This window comes from Schistocerca cancellata, chromosome 4, assembly GCF_023864275.1.
Source record: "Schistocerca cancellata isolate TAMUIC-IGC-003103 chromosome 4, iqSchCanc2.1, whole genome shotgun sequence".
In the NCBI taxonomy this organism is placed as follows: domain Eukaryota; kingdom Metazoa; phylum Arthropoda; class Insecta; order Orthoptera; family Acrididae; genus Schistocerca; species Schistocerca cancellata.
In genome coordinates, this window is record NC_064629.1 from 468,661,072 (window position 1) to 468,679,316 (window position 18,245).

Below are 18,245 nucleotides of genomic sequence, written 5' to 3' on the forward strand. Positions count from 1 at the left end.
CTTCAGTCTGCAGAATGCCACCTTTGTTTCTCCTGATGATAACATCCTCCTGAGTAGTCCGTACCTGGAGATCCAAATGGGAGACTATTTTACCTCAGAATATTTTATCCAGGAAGATGCCCTCATCATTCAACAATACTGTGGAGCTGCATGCCCTCGAGAAAAATTATGGCTGTAGTTTCCTCTTGCTTTCACCCATTCACAGTACCAGCACAGCAAGGCCATTTTGATTGATGTTACAAGGTCAGATCAGTCAATTATCCAGAATGTTGCCCATGCAACTACTGAAAAGGCAGCTGCCCCTGTTCAGGAACCACACGTCTGACCTCTCAACAGATACCCCTCCATTGTTGTTGCACCTATGTACTGCTATCTATATTTCTGAAACATGCAAGCCTCCCCACCAGTGGCAAGTTCCGTGGTTCATGACATTATTGAATTAAAATATGCTAAATATATCAACTTACTGATATGTCTCCCCTAAGATTTGCAGTGATTTGAAATGCAAATGTGTCTGTACTGAGTTATTTTTGGAGTTCAAAGTTTCCCAGTTTAAATTCTCATCAGTATCTAAGGCTTTTGAAGTCTCCATCCTATTTATTATTTCCTCACTTTACGTTACACTTACCATTGGTGTAGTTCCCATAGATGTGCAGAACTGAATATGTTGTCTCTTTTTAAATTTGAGAGTGATACCATTAGCAGAAAACCAGTCACTGATACTTTTAAGAACATTTTTCACTATTTCTTCTGTTTCTGTATTTATGCTTGGATTGATCCCCAGTCAGAATAATTTTCCTTAACTACAGTGATTGATTTACTAAGTACAACTTTACTGCATTCATTTGGTTAGGTATGACGTTATCCATCTATCCCATAAAACTACATTTTCTCTAGGAGAATACTGCGATTCATGCAATCAAATGCCTTAGATGGGTCCCAGAATATACCATCCAGTGCTATTTTATTATTTAATGCTTGTAAAATTTGGTGAATGAACATATAAACAGTATTCTCAGTAGAGAAACTCTTCTGAAATCCAAACTGTGATTAGCTGAGGATGTTATTGTTGCTTGGGTGAGATACAATTATAGAATACATCACCTTTTCAAAAAATTTGGAAATTGATATCAGCAGTGAAACAGATTGGTGGTTATTGACATCTCTCCTATCGTCTTTCTTAAATAGGGTTTTGACACTGGCATATTTCAGTCTCTCTGGAAAAATGCCGTGAGTTAGTAATGCATTACATATTTCAGATAAGATCAGGCTTGTTTTATGGAAACAAATTTGTAGTACTTCATTGGAAATACCATCAGAACCAGATGAGCATTTATTTTTAAGAGAATATATAATTTCCTTAATTTGACAGGGAGAAGTTGCTGATAAGTTCCTTTGATTGAATGTCATGAGAATTGTTTTTTCAGTGTGGTACTGTGATTTTTCTGTTGAACTGTTTGTCTCTGTACTTTCTACTGTATTTAAGAAATGATTGATAAATATATTTACTGCATGTGACACATCATTTATAGTCCTGCCATTCAGTTTAATAGTGCTGTTATCCTGATTTGTGTCTGGTTGTCATGTATCTCATTTTGCTGAATGCTAAATAGACTTATTATTGTTTTCTGGCATTATGTGCATGTTTCTTGATTTTTAATAATTTTCCTTAGTACCTTTGAGTAGTTTTTGTGTGTGCTACTACAGCAGGATCTGTACTTGTTCTTGCCAACAGACACATTTCTATTTTCCTTTCACAAGATGCTTTAATCTTTTTTTTCTTTTTTACATGACTGTTTAACATTTTTTCTAGTTTTCTTATGTGGAAAGCTATTTTCAAATAATGGTATGATATATAATGGGATAGAGTAAATTTTGTGTTGGCATTTGGTTCATTACAGATTTCAACCCAGGTCATCTCTTGTGAACTATTCTTAAAAACTTTTTTCCTGGAGTCATTAATTATTCTAACTGATTTCCACTGAGGAGTAGCCATGCTGTAAAACACTGTTATTTATCCTAACCAACTGTGCATCATGATCAAAGAGTATTTGTTGCTATTTTCTTGCTTTGAGCTTCACCAAAGGAAACATTATCAATTTATCCACCCCTGTTGGAAAGTTAATTACTGAGCTCAAATTGTAGGATCTAAATAATTTTTCCTGTCTGAATTCTCTAGAAAAATCTACATTGAAGTCTCCACAGACTATGAACTGCTTGCTGCTGTCTGACAGATGTCAGCAAGGAATCAAGATTCTTCGTAAACAGCACATTACCCATGATCTACATACAGTTATAATTAAAAACAGACTCTTTTTCGGTCTTACTTCAAATCACACAGTTCTATCTCTTGGTCACTACAAAATTTACTTGTCTCATTATCATTGAACTTGTGTTCTGTGTGAACATAGTAAGAACTCCCCCTTTTCCTGTATTAGTTCAACACAAGTAAGCTGCTAGAGTGTAATCTCTTATATGTTACTTATAGCTAACAATATTTATAGAACGTATCAAATGAAGACTGTCTATGACTCTGCAAACTAAATGTAGTTCTTGACGGAGTATTCATGTCAACCAGAATAGAAATCAACATGAGACACGTCCTGATTAAGTTGAATAAAGTCCAGGCACTAATGGCCAGTAAGTATGTGTTCAGTAATCAAAGTTGTTCCATTAAGTCAAACAATGGGGGAAACAACAAATTCACAGTTGATAGCAGTATGCACACAGTAAACAGTCACGGCTGTTGGAGTCCACAGCTAGAGGCGAAAGATTTCCCCCTGAATATGATTACAACTTGGATGACAATTTTATTGGGTAACTAGCAGTAAACCAGCCAGTTTCATTGGCTTTGAAGACATCTTTCACACCACATTGTCCTAGTATTATATGCAAAATAGATCACTACAAATCAGTAGTCATAGTCTGTAAAACTTTGTCATCTTCACTACAAACATTTTTTGATACTATACCATTCCTTTTTTTGAAACATCTTTCAACCAGCCTGAATTTGCAGAAAATACAATAGCCATTTGTTTTGAAAGTTCATTAGCCCTTACCAACAATAAAGGTTCTGATGATAGAGCGTTCTGAGACTTGACTTGTTACAACAAAGTAAACCAAATAAGCAATTAAGTCTCTACATCATGGTGTTTGGGCCTTCTTATATTTTTCTTGAACATACTGCACTGAGATGTTGCCATAATTTGATCTCTCTTTCATTATTGTTGACGGTGTAGTGTTAGCAATGTCAGACTTTTTAGAGATTTTTGTTAATGATCTCTACTTATCACCTGCCTGAGTTTCTCCATTTTCAGTTTAAACAAAATAGTTGTTTATTTTTGACTTTATTTCTCTCCCATTGTGTGAAAAATTGCGGTATCTCTATTTAAAAACAAAAACTACAAAACAATTTTGACACAAAACTCACAGATTTCAACACACAATGCACCCATAACTGATTCCGAAAACTGGTAGTGTTTTGACTATGGCAGCAGTAACGGCTCAAGAGTATACATGTTCACAAATTTTTCAGATTCATATAAATACGAGAGAGTGAAATTAATAGCGTCTGCTGTGTAACAGTTATGTTTATCAACACATTTATACAACTACAGCCACTTGCAGCAATAATAATAATAAGCATACCTTGTCTGAAGAAAGAAAGAATTGTTGTTGTGGAATTATGTTGTTTTGTACGTAATTAAGTACAGTTTAGGGCAAGAACAAAATAATGTTTAAGCTTTCGATACTTTCTGTTTCATGTTTTTGTGTAAGTTGGAGCATGTTTTTTTAAGCACACAGTCATCGATCCCACATTTAAGTGAATATCAAGTAAACCAGGGAGACAGCTTTTCAGGATTGTTCATATATAGAATGTGGGCCTACAGCATGTATAAACCTGACCCACCATAAGATTAACAGATGTCAGAAGCACGAATAAATTGTACATGTTCACAATCAACAATGGTACACGTCATGGTTCTCGGTGTGTCAAATGGATTACTGTATGATAAAATCCAAAACTTAGTATACTGCATCTCACTCAGAATCCCACAAAGTATGTTTTTCTATCAGTATACCTATAACACATACTGATGTTCGATCTAATTTTACTATATAGCGAGTAAATTGGTATATCTGAGGAGTGTGGTACTATCTAGCCCAGATCACATCACATGTCTTGCGGGATTTATGCCAAACAAACGGAGAAAAAGTCTGCTGCACTGTGCAACCACCTGGTGGCATTGACCTAATCTTGTAGGGGCTAGCTGTTCATGCCGTAACCATCCACATTGTTTCCAAATCTGTATGTATTTGGCCCATAAGGCAATTATATCATGCCAGTTGTGCTTACGCAAAAGCTCCTTAACACATGCACTATTGAGGGTGTGCTTGCAACACAAAGGCCGAATTTCACACAGTGTAGAGGAGTAGCCGTGCAGCATAGCACAGTAGATTTTGTGCTGTCTATTTCAGATCACAGCATCTACATTACATTTAATAACACTCAAAGAACAATAACCAATAAATACGCAAGGTGTCAAAAGTTAGGGTGCTTGCATGCTCTTGTGCTCTTACACAACAGCTACCACCGAATGGCAGTACCCAAAGACCAGTGGTAACGTAGAAACAGTAGAAACCCTGTTTACTTTGTTTGGTGTAAAATAAATAAATGAATGTTGACGATGTTGAGATGATGGAAAGCAGCTATATTTGTTTATCTACTGATGTTTGTTTTGTGTTAAAAGAAAAAAAACAGTGTGAAAAATTACACAGTATTTCATTGGGACCTCAGCATTATTTTCAGGTTACCTGATATTTCATGTTTAGCATTTTGTGCTAAATGTTTTTCATTGTTTATAAAGCAGGGGCAAGTCACTTGAACCCTAAGAGGGTCCCTCTCAACCTGAGGTCTGGGTCACATGCCTCTCTTTTTCTGACTCAGTCTATCGCTCTTTCTTCCTTGAAGAAGGAACTAACAATACTGAAAGCTAGATATATTGTTACACTGTGTCAGTCAGTATACTCACCTTGTAATTTTGCAAATTTCTTGTGACATTAATGACTACTGTTTTACAGGTTGCACAACTAGATGAATGTGTTGAAGAACTTCAACTTGATGACGGTGTGGCTGGGGCTGTCAGTAGGTAATGTCATTCAGATAAATTTCTTTTTCTCATCTCTCAGTATTTGTGACAAATTGTTGTATAATCAAGTTATATGGGAACTTGTTTTATTAATGTTTACAAACTAGGTAATAGATCTGAATGAATGAATGAATGTAGATTAGAACTTTGGTTTGGTTTGTTTCCCTACAGCTCAGCTCAATAGCTATTATATGGAGAACAGACTCACTCATCATAGAGAGAAACACTGTGAATAATAAACTAAAATTACTTAAGAGTTGATCTTGTAAGCTAGTTGCTTTCACAAATTGCATAGGTATATGAAAATTGTGTGTTTCTTGTACTTAACGATGTTTTGTTAATTCTTATTTTGTCATTTTACTGCAATCAGAATTATCTACTATAAGTTCCTTGTTCCATATATCTTAAATTAAGCACAGTTAGGGTATGGCTGTTAAAGTTATCCGAACTCTGATGCAGTTGTTTGAAATATGAAAATAATGCATCATTCATCCTATTATATATGTTCAGTACCTATATACAACCTCTGACAATAAAGTTCAATGAATGGAGTCAGAATGGTCGGTTGGGCAACACTGGCGACACAATGCAGCACCTGCATCGCGACCAGTGTCGACAACCTGCCCCCACCATAGTTCAGTTGAGCATCGTGTGTGTTCCATGTTAGACCCAAGCACAGCTTGGGACACATCCATCGGTAGGTTGATGTGGATGTGCAGTGAAAACATGGCCATATATGGCGCTGGTGTGGACACAGGCAGCAGTTCATTTGTATAAGGGTGGCAGCAGCAGCAGTCATATGAAGTCACCATGTGGCAACTGCATAGGAGCAGTGAGCTGAAATCTCCTGGACATTTAATCACATGATGTGACTAGAAGTTTGAGAAAATTTTATTACTAATTACATTCTGGTAAACATTACTAGCTCCCCTCCTTCCTTTTTTCCCCTCCTTCCTTTTTTCCCCTCCTTCCTTTTTTCCCCTCCTTCCTTTTTTCCCCTCCTTCCTTTTTTCCCCTCCTTCCTTTTTTCCCCTCCTTCCTTTTTTCCCCTCCTTCCTTTTTTCCCCTCCTTCCTTTTTTCCCCTCCTTCCTTTTTTCCCCTCCTTCCTTTTTTCCCCTCCTTCCTTTTTTCCCCTCCTTCCTTTTTTCCCCTCCTTCCTTTTTTCCCCTCCTTCCTTTTTTCCCCTCCTTCCTTTTTTCCCCTCCTTCCTTTTTTCCCCTCCTTCCTTTTTTCCCCTCCTTCCTTTTTTCCCCTCCTTCCTTTTTTCCCCTCCTTCCTTTTTTCCCCTCCTTCCTTTTTTCCCCTCCTTCCTTTTTTCCCCTCCTTCCTTTTTTCCCCTCCTCAAATTGAGATCATGATTCGTATTGGAAAGCACATTTCTGGGCCAGCATAATGACCCTCTGATACCTAAGGAATGGTCATTTAATTGGTTTCAACAATATTACTTCATAGAAAGTACTGGCACTTGATTCCACAGTTGAGTATGTTGCTTTAAATCTTTCATCCCTCAAGATCCAAACAATTATTGAGGCCGAATTAGTAAATAATTATTCTTCTTGTCTGTCCCAGACATACTCCTTGCCACTCCTTTTTTACTTAGTTAAGAATGTTCTGTATGATCCCAGTTCATTTGAAGTGAGCTAATGGCCTACTGTATATAAGCCATGTGACAGCTGCACTGAAGTCACCAGAACATTTTTACTACACGAATTTAATGTTTGGGAGACTTTCCTGCACATTCTATTAAGTGCTATGTTCTTCCCTGCAGGAGCTCCACATACAGTCTCATTTCATTAGGCTTTTGATCTGGGAAAACAACCCAATTTGCAGTTTGCCTGTGACATGAAGGAACATGAAAAATTGATATTCAACCCATTCAGAATTCTAGTGTTGTTTTCATGCTACTGCTTGTCAAATAACTGTTGCCTCATATAATATGTTGTGTACATATACTGTTCCTTGTGAAAAACCATACTCTGGTGTTGATAATAAATAATTGTTTGCCAACAAGCACTGCTCATGGTAACACTTCTCTGTGATGATGATCATCCTTATTTTCAATGTCAGCTGATATGCATGGTGCTCATAAACAGTCAGAGAAGTGTGTAAGTGTTTTGCAGGGTAGGTTGTACTGAGAAACAATTGTTCAGAAAAAAAAATATGCCTTGCACTGTTTTAGAGTTAATTAGCATTGACGTTATCCAATCCAATGCACAAATTCAGACCGACAGATATGATTAGTGTCAGTTAGTCTCATAGTGTAGTAGATGGTGCATGAGACTGCTCAGCCTTTGGCTTGGGTTCATTCCTTACTATATCGCATGTCCAATTTTTGTATCGCTCTCTTATTTGGTTTTTTTTAATATGAAACAAAGAACATGTTTGGTTGCACTGTCTCTGGTGGGCCACTTGAATCTTTGTGCACAATGCCCTGATTGGCTAACTTCAATGCTAATTAACTCTGAAACACTGCAACATTTTAAACTTTTTTGATAACAGTTATTTCTCGGCACAGCCTACTCTGCGGTACCCTTACAAGCTTTTCAACCTGTTCGTGACCACCCTCTATGAGGTCTGATCAAAAAATTCCAAAACTTTGTCTACAATATTTATCTTTGCTTACCTTTTACTTTTTCTGCATGATCTCCTTCGAAATAATCTCCTCCGCAATTGATACACCACTCCCAATGTCATTTCCACTTCTGGAATCAATCTTTGAATGCCTCTTGCTGGATCACATGAAGCGCTGTATGAGAACTTTCTTTTATCTCATGTGTCGTTCCAAATCTTCCTTTCATCAGGGTTTTCAACTTTGGAAATAAAAGAAGAGTCCACAGTGGCCTGGTCTGGAGATTATGGAGGATGATGCAGCATAGCAATTTCATTTTTTGTGCGATAGTCACACACCAACAAAGATGAATATGTGGGTGTGTTATCATGACGCAAGAGCCAGTGTATTGTCTCACCATGTTTCAAGCCGTTTCCTTCTCACATTTTGTCACAGGCGTCACAAAATATCCCAATAGTACAGCGATTTAACAGTTTGTCCCTTTGGGATGAATTAACGATGAACAAATCCTTCAGAGTCAAAGAAACTATTGGTTGGCTTTGACATTTGATCTTACCTGATGAGCTTTTTCTGGTCTTGGAGGACCTTTCCCAACCAGTTGTGAAGATTGAACCTTGGTCTAAACATCATAACTGTAGATCTTCGTCTTGTCACCAGTTAAGATTCTCTTAAGGAACATCCCATTCTCATTTATGCAATCCAAAAGCTCTTCACAGATTGTGAGGTGAAGGTCTATCTGGTCTTGACTCGTGAGCCAAGGGACAAACTTGCGGCAACATGATGCATTCCAAGATGCTGTGTCAGGATTTCAAGACATGATCCAACTGAAATGTTACATTCTTCTGCAATCTCTTGGACAGTCTGTCTTTGATTGGCATGCACAATTTGACTGACATTCCTGACATGAGCGTCATTGGCAGACATCAAAGCGCGTCCTGAACAAGGGTAATCTGTAACTTCCATCTGGCCATTTTTAAACCACCAATAACACTGAGTACAGCTTAAGCACTCATCACTATAGGCTTCCTGCATCATTTTGTGTGGGGTTTTCTTGCGTTTCACAGAAAATTTAATACTGACGCATTCCTCCTGTAAGTCTGCCATCTCAGAATTCAAAAATTGTGTGACAAAATGTTCTACTCAATGCAGCACTGAATAATAACTAATAGACATACAACAATGAAACTTCCAGCAATTACACATTACACACAGGTGTGTGCAGGGATGCCAACTGCATTTCACTCCAACACACCATTGGCACGAAATTACTAATGTTCCTGAAGTTTTTGAACAGATCTCGTATATCTCCCCGGGTACTGAACCAGATGACACTATTATCATATCTGTAGTGTGTGTAGCCATGTATGGAAGTGAAACATGGACGATAAATAGTTTGGACAAGAAGAGAATAGAAGCTTTCGAAATGTGGTGTTACAGAAGAATGTTGAAGATTAGGTGGGTAGATCATGTAACTAATGAGGAGTTATTGAATAGGATTGGGGAGAAGTGAAGTTTGTGGCACAACTTGACTAGAAGAAGGGATCGGTTGGTAGGGCATGTTCTGAGGCATTAAGGGATCACAAATTTACCATTGGAGGGCAGCGTGGAGGGTAAAAATCATAGAGGGAGACCAAGAGATGAATAAACTAAGCATATTCAGAAGGATGTAGGCTGCAGTAGGTACTGGGAGATGAAGGAGTTTGCACAGGATAGAGTAGCATGGAGAGCTGCATCAAACCAGTCTCAGGACTGAAGACCACAACAACAACAACAACAACAGTAGTGTGTGAAATTTTCTTACAGTTTTAGACATGTTTAAATTTCAAAACATCTGTACAATATTCTTACCTTCAGTGTGAGCCCCATACCAAAGGAACTTGCTTTATATCTTGAAGATGGTGCATTATAGCATGAATTCCTGGTGCCGTAATATCCATACACTTGCCTATTCTGTGGAAAGTCATGTATGTCCGCCTCAAGTATATATGTAACAACAGTAATGTTTGCTGTCATAGATGAGGTTGGCTCCTATCACGTGTATACCAAATATTTGTTGTTTGGTTGTGTTTCAAGGCTAAATTGTAATTTTGTGACTAAGGCATAGACAATGATCTAGAAAGTACAACTGACACTTCACACTGCTGATTCTTCACATCATTAAAGTGGAATGCTCTTTAATATATTTGATAATGATGTATAAATAGACATACATGGAAGGTGGCGTTAGATGTCCGATCTTTCTTTCAGGTATAATGCTTATAGTGTGTGTGTGTGTGTGTGTGTGTGTGTGTGTGTGTGTGTGTGTTTGTGTGTGTGTGTGAGAGAGAGAGAGAGAGAGAGAGAGAGAGAGGGGGGGGAGGTTCCTGGAGATGTCATTGTTCATTGCTCTCTCTCTCTCTCTCTCTCTCTCTCTCTCTCTCTCTCTCTAAGTGCTTCTGTATCTCGGTGATGTAATAAGGAGAACCTATATCCTGGTGTTCTAAAGTGTAATCTAACTTGTTTTTTTCTTCCAAACAGGGTATTTGGAGAATGTCAGGATAAGCAACTACAGGCAAAGACAATTATTACCTATTGACCCTTGAAATAGGCTTCTCAATTAAAATAGACTGCAGTATTGCTTACAGACAGGAACACAACATGGAAGATAGCCCAAATTTTCCACACTGATCTTCGTGGAGAAGCCTCTATGCAGATAGGTCAACGGTGTGTGTCCCATCAACAACATGACAGTATTAACAGATTATGTTATTTGATCTGATGTTTTCGCAGCATATTTCTAACTTTTAGAAGTTTTGCGTGTCCACGTGGGTCACATTGTAAGTTTCCATGATTTTTCAGCCACCAGACTTTTTGCTATCTAGTAGTGGTTTCAGATAACTACTGCTCCACTTTTGTGGACATCCTGTACATGTTGACTATTAATCCGCTATCACTCCACTAGTGTCACTGACCACCAGGGCTTTCAGGCACCAATCAGTAATCTTAATGAACTGCTTGCTGATCTGAAATTGTGCTGACTGTGTTGACAAAATATAGTATTGATTAGTAATCATAGTTGTTTTCCTGATTTTCAAGCCACTCCAATGGTGCAATTGTAGGTGTGCTGTAATTGTCATGTCTGTAACTTAAAGCATAAGACTCAGTATATTCAAGAATATTATGTTGTCTGAAATTCTATCCTCATATGGATGATACAGTAAAAGTTTGTTAATCTGGCATCTGACAGTCAAGCACATTCAGTAATCTTGCTTCACGAGTCGGACAGCTTCTGTTATGCACCAGTTGTGTACAGCTGATTAAAAAGTGATGTTTTAAAGTTTAATCACATTTAGTGCTGTCCTATGCCTCAACTACAGTAGTGCTGCATATTGTCGTGGAGATGGTTTCTCAGCCAAGCACCTCTCATGACAAAGTGAAAGTCAAACATAAATATGGTAGCTTATGATACACCAAAAGCTTGTAATCATTAATTGGATTGAGAAAGGTGAGAGTAGAAATAGGATTATTGAAGAATTTCAGGCTGGTTCTTCAATAATCTATGGTGTTAAAGTCAACTTTAAAAGGTTGCTTTCTAGACAGCTGCTGTAAAAGACATTGAATCACAGAAGACTTTGTAAAGTCCCAAACTAGATCAGTTGGATGGAATTGTGTACTAGTGGTTGTGTGCCGAAAGGTCTGAAGGGAAACCTATAACTGGTGCATGATTATGGAAAAAGGTAAACAGGTCCATGGTGATTTGGGGCTATCAGAATCTGAAAGTGTATTTTCTAACAGTTGGCTATACTGATTCAGAGCTCGTCCTGAAATTCAGAAGTTTGATGCAATGCATAGATGACTTCAGAGTTGTTTAAGGACAACTTTTTTATAAGAAAAGTGTATTTTCCTGTTGCTAGATAACGGTACAGCCCACCCTCCTGCATCTGAATTGATCTCTGGCAGTATATTCTCCACTTATCTTCCAGCAAATGTTACTTCCCTGATCCAGCCAACGAATTTAATTTAATTTTTTTTAATTTTTTTATTTTTTTAATGTTAAAGATGCTATTTTTGGAACCAGTTTGACATGGAATACAGTTAAGCCTGCTGCTCTGTGGAAGGCTTGGCGAAAATTCTGGCCAAAAGCCTGTGAAGAAGAAACAGACTCCACTATTATAATCGAAAATGATGCTGTTGTTAAACTATTAGATATTGTTCAAAATAAAATAAGAAATTTACCACAAGATGAAGTTTTGGACTGCATAGGCATTGACAATAAAGAACTCGTAGTCAAAAAAATATCAGATGAACTGATAGTAGAAAGTGTGATAGGGCCACAACGAGAACATCAATCACCAGATATCAAATCCGATGAAGAAGAAGGGGATGATGCAACAAACTCAATACCTTCACTTACTTGGGATGAAGCAGCTGCCGCTATTGATACATTTGTAAGATTTACTGAAAGCAGCAAATCGGACAGTATTGCAGAACTCGTGAACTATATGCAACGAGTTTTTGAAGGAAAAATTGGACACAAGAAAGCAAAAGACATTAGGTCTTATTTCAGTTGAATAAAATATAGAAGTACTGCATGGAATGTGGTATAAAACATACATAGTACTGTACTGCAGTATAACCCTATTGAACCATGAATTTACTTTCAAAACTTTTTCTTAAGAATTTACTTTATTTACTAGCGATTCCTCAAGAACATTAACACATTTAATCACACTATGTGAGTGTGGAAGTAGTTGCCAGGGAGTAACTGATGAAATTAAAATGAAATTGCTTTTAACAAATGAGAATTTATTCCTAAAAGGCTCTTTTTTTAGAAACAGCTGGAAAATTATAGAGGCAGAAAGGAACAAATTTTTGAGTGTATGAGCTTTCAGGCTGAGAACCTTGCCACTCCCTTTTGACACGGCCGTAGTCATGACCGCTCACAACAACCTCTGAAAGACTACACAGGTGTAAATCTGCAACACACCAGATTACCTTAAAGTAAAAGTTTTAACAATTCACACAAGCACACAAACTATGCACCCCATAGGAGGGATGGAAATGGTCCCAAACATTAAAATTAAAAGATTAACTTGCCACCGAAGGTGCAACTTGATTTTAACTTGTAAGAAAAGTCTTACGGTGGAAGGGTGGCAACTTTATATACTAAAATGACCATTTAAGTAAAAGCCCATGAAATGCAATCTTACATAAAATTATTCAAGGTTGGCCAAACATGCTCTACAGTACACATATACCACCTCTCAAGATGGTAGGCAAGATAAAAACATATTTCAGCAATTAGGCCGTTACACTTCAAGCAATAAATTCGTTAACACACCGAATACAGCAGATTGATAGGGAGATTACCGAACAACCCGAACTGCAGGTTTCTCTAACCTGCCCCTACTCCACAAGGGAAAAATGGACCACCCAATTCATAAATAACCACCATCCTGCGGGTGGGCAAACGGGGAAGAATGGTGGGACGACCCCAAAACAAAGCGGCTGGTGACCTCACCAAGAAAACAAGTAGAACTTGATAAGTAAATGAAACGACATATCTCCCATCACTTAACTTATAATAAACTGCGATTTCTGGCGAAGACCTGGTGCAGCACCCCCAAAACGCTCTCGCGAACCGTCCACTGCCAGCCGCTTCAACAGACGCAGGAAGGTGCGCCGATCTCCCATCTCACGGTGTCGCAGCTGACACCGGCCAGACCGATGTCGTGGGTTGACTCCTGTTGCTCTCTTGTCGGCCGCGAAGCCACTACCCCTCGCTATACGGCACAGCCCACTGGACTCACGTGGCGACTTCACATGCTCCGACGCTCAAGGCGACAAGTCACCTTGTGTCTCAGTGCGTGACTGACCAACCAATTGATCCAACCGCCAATGACCATTGCCTGAGCAACCGGAGCAGACTGGTGGCCTAACGCACAGACTCAGATGCAGAAACTAAGCCCCGACTAGGTGATAACTTGTTGAGTTCTCTCACTGCACCACAAATTCGGACGAGAGACAGACTAGCAAGCTGGGGACGAGAGACTGACCCCAGACTGACTCCAGACTCACCCAGACTGACCCCCTGGCGAGCTCATAGCGCCCCTTAAATGCACGTTAACAGGCAACCTTTCCCCTTTCCCGCCAGAGGGAGACACCAAAGCTGCGATTGCCACAGTGGCACCACCACCAGAAACGAAGGGCGACTGCTTCACACAACGTGCTGTGGCGCGCTCTTCAAAATAGCAATTTTTACCACAGCTCACCTATGCTGTCCTGAACTTAACATAAAACCTTAAAATTACATTACAGGATGTATGCAATAAAGTTTTTAATTTGTTCTCTAGAATGTTGTTTTGTCTAGTATTGTACACTTTTTGTGGCTTTAATGGAAGCAGACTCTGTGCTATAAACAATCAAAGATTGGTCACCCATTGTTTACCTTGGGTCTCACCCTCCATACACTGCTTTTTTTACATGGCCGTCAGTAATCCGGCAACGTCGAGTTCCCGAAGGTATTGGATTTGCGATTTTCTATTGTACCAGAGTTTCTCATATCCTTAAATTTATATAATATGAGACATCTTATGATCTAATTCGACTAAACAGTTTAGGATGTGATTATGTTATGGTGATACAGCAGTAAAAATTATGTAAATTGAGGAAATATTTTGCCAGAGAAATGCAAAGTGCTAAACTGAAAATATTTAGTGATGAACAAAATAGTGACACTGAGGCACACCAGTGACATTAAAAATTGAGAACTTTAGAATTCAGCAGTAGCTGACCAAAGCCTCATGTATAAGCACAGAACAATGGTTTGCTGAAACTAAAATCTTGTATCATGTTTCTAAAGACTGTGATTCTGCTATTAAAGAGACTCTAAAAATTAGAATGTGTGAGAACACTTTAGGCTGAGACAGAGGATATAATTTTAGTGGTTGCATTGAAGTAAGGTCTCAGCACTGTGAAAATACAGAGATATTCACCAAATAGTTTACATTCATAGGGGAGCGGAGGTGCCACCAGTTCAGACATGATTTGTGGCAGCGTGGCATAATAATGAAGTACACTGACCAATGACAAGCTTTCTGTGGGCTATTAAAAGACACCACAGCAGCAGGCATTGCAGTCATTTGCTGCTGACGAAAACAATGCTGGTGAGTGTCAAAAACTTGAGTCTGACCAGATTTGTCTCGGATATAAAACCTAAAATATTTTCTTCAAAAATGTCATCATGAGAAACTTCATTCTCACTGTATAACAACTTTATTTGTGGTTGTCTCGTATACATGACTATCCTGCAAACAAATTTTAATTGATTTCTTCAGCTTCAATCAGTATCGTAGATAAAGGTGAGAGACTTAAATGTCTCTGGAAAAACTTAATTGTAAGGTCTATAAGACCATCTGTGGTACAGGACTTCCCCATTATGTCCAACGCTGGGGTGCTGTTCCAGTGCTGAAGAGCCCTGATGATAGTGACAATGTAGGGGGAAAATAAGCTTGAGATATGAATTTAAGTTTGTGTTGGCGAGGGTACTCGACTTGGGTAGTTTTTGCAGCAATGTTAAACATAAGGCTTGAAAACTCTTCATCCACAAAGTGCATTTCATTCATACCAACAAGTATACAATGGTAGATCATATGTCATACTTTCTATTTAGTGAACATCACATGCATGGAGATCATCAGTATTCATAATGGCCCTTCCCTTTGGGTTTTCATAAAATATTTTCAATAAGATTTTTATTATGCATTTGTGGAGTGTATCCAAGCAAAGAACTAAGTGAAGTTGTGCACTGGTCAGACACTGTACTCTACTGGAGAGGACAGCAATTCAGATCCACGTCTGGCCATTCAGATTTAGGTTTCTGTATTTCCATAAATCACTTGTAATGAATGCTGGGGTATTTCCTTTGAAAGGACGTGGCCACTTTCCTTCCCCAATCCAAATCGTCACTCTGTCTCTAATGACATTGTCGCCAATGAGATATTAAAACCCAATCTTCCTTCCTTCCAAACAAACAAACAAAACTTGCTCTTTGAGCAGTAGACTTACTACTTACTGTCAACATAAAATGTAGTTGTTTTTCTTATTACAAACATTGTTGTTTCAGGCACAATATTGTGTGCAGAATTAATAGTTTCTAAAATTAGTGTGACCTTCCTTCCTCCCATCCTCTCACTTGTGCATGATGTGCTTTTCTTCTGTTGCAGGTAGCAGAGTTTGAAAGCACAAGGAAAAAAGTTTCACACTGCGTATACATCTTAAAGGAAACCAATTATGTTTTACATACATGTCACATTCGGCTGTACACAAGATATCAAAAGACAGTACTTCGTAATTGAAGATAATAAAAGTGAAAGAAAGGAGAATAATCTTCCAGTGCTTCCAATCATTTTGATATTAACAGTCTTCTGGTATTATATTGATTATGAAAAATTTGAGGAGGTGGAAGATGAAGCTTTAGTCTGATGACTGATCAGGATTATAAGATACAGGCAAACGTGTGTAGAGAAAAGTGAATAAAATTCAACTATCTTGACATCATTCTCCATGAACATGACACATGAAAGAAAGAAAGAAAGAAAGAAAGATGGGAAATTAGTAAATATTTTTAAATAGTTGTAACAAATTTATGATTATTTCTTAAAGCTTAAGTAATGGGTAACATTTTAATGATACACTGATTACTCCAGTAGTAACACTTTAATTATTTCCAGATTCCATGGATTGTAATTGTGAGGTCCAAGTATGATGTAGAACAAGTCAGTAGTACAATTATATTAAACTTTCTCAGTGAAAAATATGACACTATGCTGACGTGGTCGTCACAAGTTTTACATAAAGTGATTGAAAAGTTGTGCTGTGGCTGGATTAAATGAATGGGTGTTCACTTCCCTTTGGTTTTGATATTTGTATATTCTAAAAACATTGATATTCATCACTGCCTGCAGAAAGTCACAATCTTTTTATTATAAAAAGTAATTACCACATTCTATAGTAGACTGATTAGACTTTAATAATGGAGAAGCTAATATGACTGAAGTTTCCGTGTTAAAAGCTGATGTTTTGAAGGCCGTGAAATGGTAGACGTTATATTAAAGTGATTGGAAGCAGCAGTGATTTTGTAAGTTTGACTTCTGCTTTTTTATATAAAATATTTTAAAAAAGAGCCTAAATAATAGACTGGTATAACAGTGAAGTTACATGACTTCAGTGTTAAGTGTAACTAAGGCATAATAAAAAGTTGCATGTTTAAAATGCCATATACATACAGAAATTTAAGTGTGCTGTCACTTCTTATTTGTATTCATTTAAGTGGACTGACACCTCAGACACATTTACATTTTAATACATTTTCATTTAGGTACATTTTAAACAATTGGGTGAAATTTATTTCATTATGGACAGTAGAATTTAATTATTTTTATACAGTTAATTATTATATGAGCAATACTAAATATTGGCTGTGTGAACAATGTATATTGAGTGTTCATTGAGATGTGTGAAATACCGTGTGTTGTAATGATTGTTAACTTGGCGCCAGCTACGATAGTGCTTTATTTAATTTATGATGTGTAAGGTAGAAAATAAGAGTAGTCGTTAATAGCTGTTGAATGTAAGAAATTAAACATGAAAGAGGACAGCTGTTATTACAGGCAAAGGCTGGTGGTTATGCAGCTTTTTGCTTTGGTGATGTTTGTACTGAGCTATTTGACGAAGCACCTGAACTCATTGAGGAAGCTCGTAGAAATACTTTTGACATTTCAAATGGTGTAGCATATTCTTTTGCCCAACTGTTGCTAGAGATTAACATGTATGTAACATTGAACATACTGAGTAAAGTGCTATTATCACTTTTTCACTGATTGTTTATCCAGTCAGTGTTTCGTTCCTGTTAACCAAACTGCCATTTCAGCTTTTGCCTTATTATTATTATTATTATTATTATTATTTATACTTGTATTTATCTCTTCAAATATTAAACCTGTGATAGTTTTTTTGCGTAATGAATAGTATTAAAATTATAATTTTCATTCATGTTACTGTCTTCTATCTATTTTTATGTATCTTGAAATTGTAATCATGGTTTGTTATATCAACTTTTTATGATTTCGTAACATTTCTTACAGTATTAAATTGTTTATTATTAGCTTTATAGTTACATTTTATGAAACGTGAAAAGTTTTGTCATAAAGGAAACTGTCTTCATTAAACTATAGCAGAGAAAAGTCCAGAATTGCCATCTAACCCCATATATCTTCAGGGTATAGTCAGTCAGAATATACTATCTGTTTATAGTGTTATATTGGTAAGACTGTTGTTTATCCTAATTCTGTTTGTCCCAGCTATGCAAAAGAAATATGAAGAAATAAGTAAAACTAATACCTTTTTATTCACTACCGCATATATAGTAAATGAGGGGGAGAGAAGATGTCAGAAATTAGGGTTTGAGGTGAAAGGAAATTAAAGTACAGTTTTTATGTGTGAAGCCATTTTTGGCTTTCAGTTAATTTATTTAATTTCTGTCTGT

The 18,245-nt window shown here is 37.4% G+C and overlaps 1 protein-coding gene across 1 annotated transcript in view; it reads left to right on the forward strand.

Moving 5' to 3' along the window:
• LOC126185020 (serine/threonine-protein kinase GL21140) overlaps positions 1-17,632 on the forward strand; it is a 221,129-nt gene extending 203,497 nt beyond the window's left edge. Inside the window, exons 11-12 of the mRNA XM_049927744.1 lie at positions 5,083-5,150; positions 15,925-17,632. Coding sequence (XP_049783701.1) covers positions 5,083-5,150; positions 15,925-15,928 — 72 coding nt within the window. The 3' untranslated portion in view covers positions 15,929-17,632. The remainder of the gene's footprint in view (positions 1-5,082; positions 5,151-15,924) is intronic.
• Positions 17,633-18,245: the final 613 nt, after the last annotated feature.